Source organism: Rhinopithecus bieti, unplaced genomic scaffold, assembly GCF_001698545.2.
Source record: "Rhinopithecus bieti isolate Rb0 unplaced genomic scaffold, ASM169854v2 scaffold_15776, whole genome shotgun sequence".
Lineage (NCBI taxonomy): Eukaryota > Metazoa > Chordata > Mammalia > Primates > Cercopithecidae > Rhinopithecus > Rhinopithecus bieti.
This window is the reverse complement of record NW_016808836.1, coordinates 2,479,461-2,482,567: the sequence shown is the minus strand read 5'-3', so window position 1 is coordinate 2,482,567 and position 3,107 is coordinate 2,479,461. Positions and strand designations below refer to the sequence as shown.

Below are 3,107 nucleotides of genomic sequence, written 5' to 3'. Positions count from 1 at the left end.
CCCTGACCCCTTTGCCTGTGCCCCCCCCCAATTCCACCCTGATCCCTCCCCCTGTGCCTCCAACCAACTTGGCCCTGTCTGCACTGGGCTGACACTGCACCAGGTTACTCCCACCCACACCTATCACACCTTTGATACCTCCCGCCCCAAACCCACCAGGCCTGTCCTCCTTCCCAGCCTTTGATCCTTCAATGCTCCTTGGCTGTGACCCCTTTCTGGCCTCAGTGACCTGGCTGGCATCTTGCTTTCTCCCCTGACCTCCCTCCCTGTTGGACAGGACTGTCCTCACCGCTGCCCAGTAGATGAGAGACGCACGAACAGCTGGCTGGCGCTGGGCACCACCTTCTGGATGAACACTTGCTGGTCGTCCCGTTCGCCGTAGGGGCCTGGGCCAGGCAGGGGCAGGGGTCAGGGCCAGCTGGGGTCCCCTCAGCCTCAGATTTCCTTCCCCACTGATGAAACCCACCACCCCAAGACCCGGGTCCCATTCCCAGGCTGTTGGAGTTGGGCAGGGCCAGAGAGGGCTGGGGGGTTGCAGCAGTCAGTGGAGCTCAGGTCCCTTAAGGATCAGGACACCCCAACCATTGCAGGCTCCTGTGTCAGGTGGCCACAAGTGGGAATTAGTGGAGGTCAACAGGGGTCAGGTAAGGGGGTCAGTGGAGTGGGAAGGCCAGGAGCCAGTAGGCACCAATGTCATTGCCAGCACTGCAGCCGCCATGCCCATCCGCCGACTCCAGCGCCAGGATCTTGAAGGAAGCGAGTGGGGTAGAGCCGGGCTGGGTGGAAATCATGCCACGGAAGCGAGTCACAGACCATGTCCGCACGTGGTTGTTGTCGGCACAGACTGAGGGGGGCACAGGGAGAGCAGGAGATCAGGCCTGCTGTAGGCATCAATGCTGCCTGCCCCTCCAGAGCCCCAGGACAGCTCCGTTTCAGGAGGGTCAACCCTTGCTGAGTTCTTCCCTTTCAGAGAATCCTTTCCTCCCCAGAATTCCAAATGCTAAAAACCCTGTTGCCTCTGCCCCCAAAACTGTTCCAGAGCCTGATGTCACCTTCCCCTGTACTTTGCCCCAGGCTGGTCCATTTCGTCACCTGCCTGGACCATATCAGTACCCCCCTCCCAGAGGTCCCTGCTCCTGTCCTATCCACTCGCCTTGGCCTCCCAAAGTGCTGGGATTATAGGTGTGAGCTACCGCACCTGGCCATTGATGTCCATTTCTATATATTTATTGTCTGCCATCCCTGCTAGAATGTCAGCTCCATGAGGGCAGGAACTTGGCCTGTCTTGTTCATCACTGTATCCCCTATGCCTGGCACACGGTGGGTGCCCCATAAATCCTTGCTGAATTGATGGATTCCTGAACACACACAGATTCACTCCTCCCCAGACGGATCCCCTTATGGTATTCTCTCACTTCTGCAATTACAGTCCCATCCCAGGTCAGTCCTCTCCACCAGAGCTCTCTTCCTACACAATGTCCCTCCCCAGTGGAAATTCTAATCCTTCTGCCTCCACACTCCCATCTGAGCTGTCTCTCCCAGCACTGGAGCACCCCACAGAGGCTGACCTGAGATGAGGTGCTTCTCCGACAGCATGATCTTGGTGACAGGGCTGCGGTGCACAGTGAAGGTCTGGAAGAGCTGAGGCCCTGAGCCCACAGTCTCTGGGTGCTGCACGATGACCCGCACGCCCCCTGAGCTGGTGCCATAGGCGATCTCGATCCAGTTCCCACTGTCACCTGGTGAGGGGCCAAGGATGAAAAGAGGGCCTGGGCCACAGAAACAGAAACCAGGGCAGAGAGAAAGAAACAGGCACAGAACAGAGACACAGTCAGAAAGCAAGGAGAGGCTGGGTGCGGTGGCTCACGCCTGTAATCCCATCACTTTGGGAAGTTGAGGCGGGTGGATCACCTGAGGTCAGGAGTTCAAGACCAGTCTGGCCAACGTGCTGAAACTCCATCTCTACTAAAAATACAAAAATTAGCTGGGTGTGGTGGTGCACACCTGTAATCCCAGCTACTCAGGAGGCTGAGGCATGAGAATTGCTTGAACCCAGGAGGCAGAGGTTGCAATGAGCCAAGACCACGCCACTGCACTCCAGCCTGGATGACAGAATGAGACTCTGTCTCAAAAAAGAAAAAGAAAAAGAGAGAGAGAGAGAGAGAAAGAGAAAGAAGAAAGAGGCAGACACAGAACAGAGACACAGAAAGCAAGGAGAGAGGGAAGGACACAAAAAGATGGTGAGGAGATGTGGGAAATGCAGGAACAGGGAGACAAAGGCACAGGTCAGAGGAGGAGAGGCCCAGAGATAGAAATTATAACAATGAAACAGCAAATAAGAGAGGAAAGAGAAAGAAAAACAGAACAGAGGCCGAGGCAGGAAGATTGCTTGAGGCCAGGCGTTTGAGGCCAGCCTGGGTAACATAGTGAGATCCTCATCTCTACAAAAGATTTTTAAAAAACTATTTGGGTGTGATGGCATGCACCTATGATCCCAGCTACTCAAGAGGGTGAAGTAGGAGGATCACTTGAACCCAGGGGGTGAGGCTGCAGTGAGCTATGATTGCGCCACTGCACTCCAGCCTAGGTGAAGAAGCAAGACTCTGTCTCAAAAAACAAACAAAAATGACATAATAGTGGCATGTGGTGGGAAGGGAGATGAGGAGGAAATGAATAAGTAAGTGAAATAAGAAAGAGGCTGGGTGCAGTGGTCCACGCCTGCAATTCCAGCACTTTGGGAGACGAAGGCAGGTGTATCCCAGGAGTTCAAGACCAGTTCGGCCAGTGTGGCAAAACCTCGCCTCTACTAAAAATGCAAAATTAGCCGGGCATGGTGGCAGGCACCCGTAATCCCAGCTACTTGGGAGGCTGAGGCAGGAGAATTGCTTGAACCCAGGAGGCAGAGGTTGTAGTGAGCCGAGATTGCGCCATTGCACGCCAGCCTGGGTTGAATGACAGAGCGATACTCTGTCTAAGAAAAAAAAAAAAAAGAAAGACAGAAATAAGAAAAGGCCTTACAAAGAAGAAAGGGATAATCTGCCGTGAAGTTAGGTGTATTATTAACTTATTTTGCTTTAAAAAAAAAAGAAAGAAGCAGCAGCAGCAGC

At 53.9% G+C, this 3,107-nt stretch overlaps 1 protein-coding gene across 2 annotated transcripts in view; it reads right to left on the bottom strand.

The window, feature by feature from the left end:
* The window catches only part of SHKBP1 (SH3KBP1 binding protein 1), a 16,251-nt gene that overhangs the window by 3,987 nt on the left and 9,157 nt on the right, over positions 1-3,107 (bottom strand). For both annotated transcript variants that reach the window (XM_017887461.1, XM_017887462.1), the window contains 3 exons: positions 1,569-1,739; positions 689-844; positions 290-386 (listed from right to left, as the gene is read on the bottom strand). In XM_017887461.1, coding sequence (XP_017742950.1) covers positions 290-386; positions 689-844; positions 1,569-1,739 — 424 coding nt within the window. The remainder of the gene's footprint in view (positions 1-289; positions 387-688; positions 845-1,568; positions 1,740-3,107) is intronic.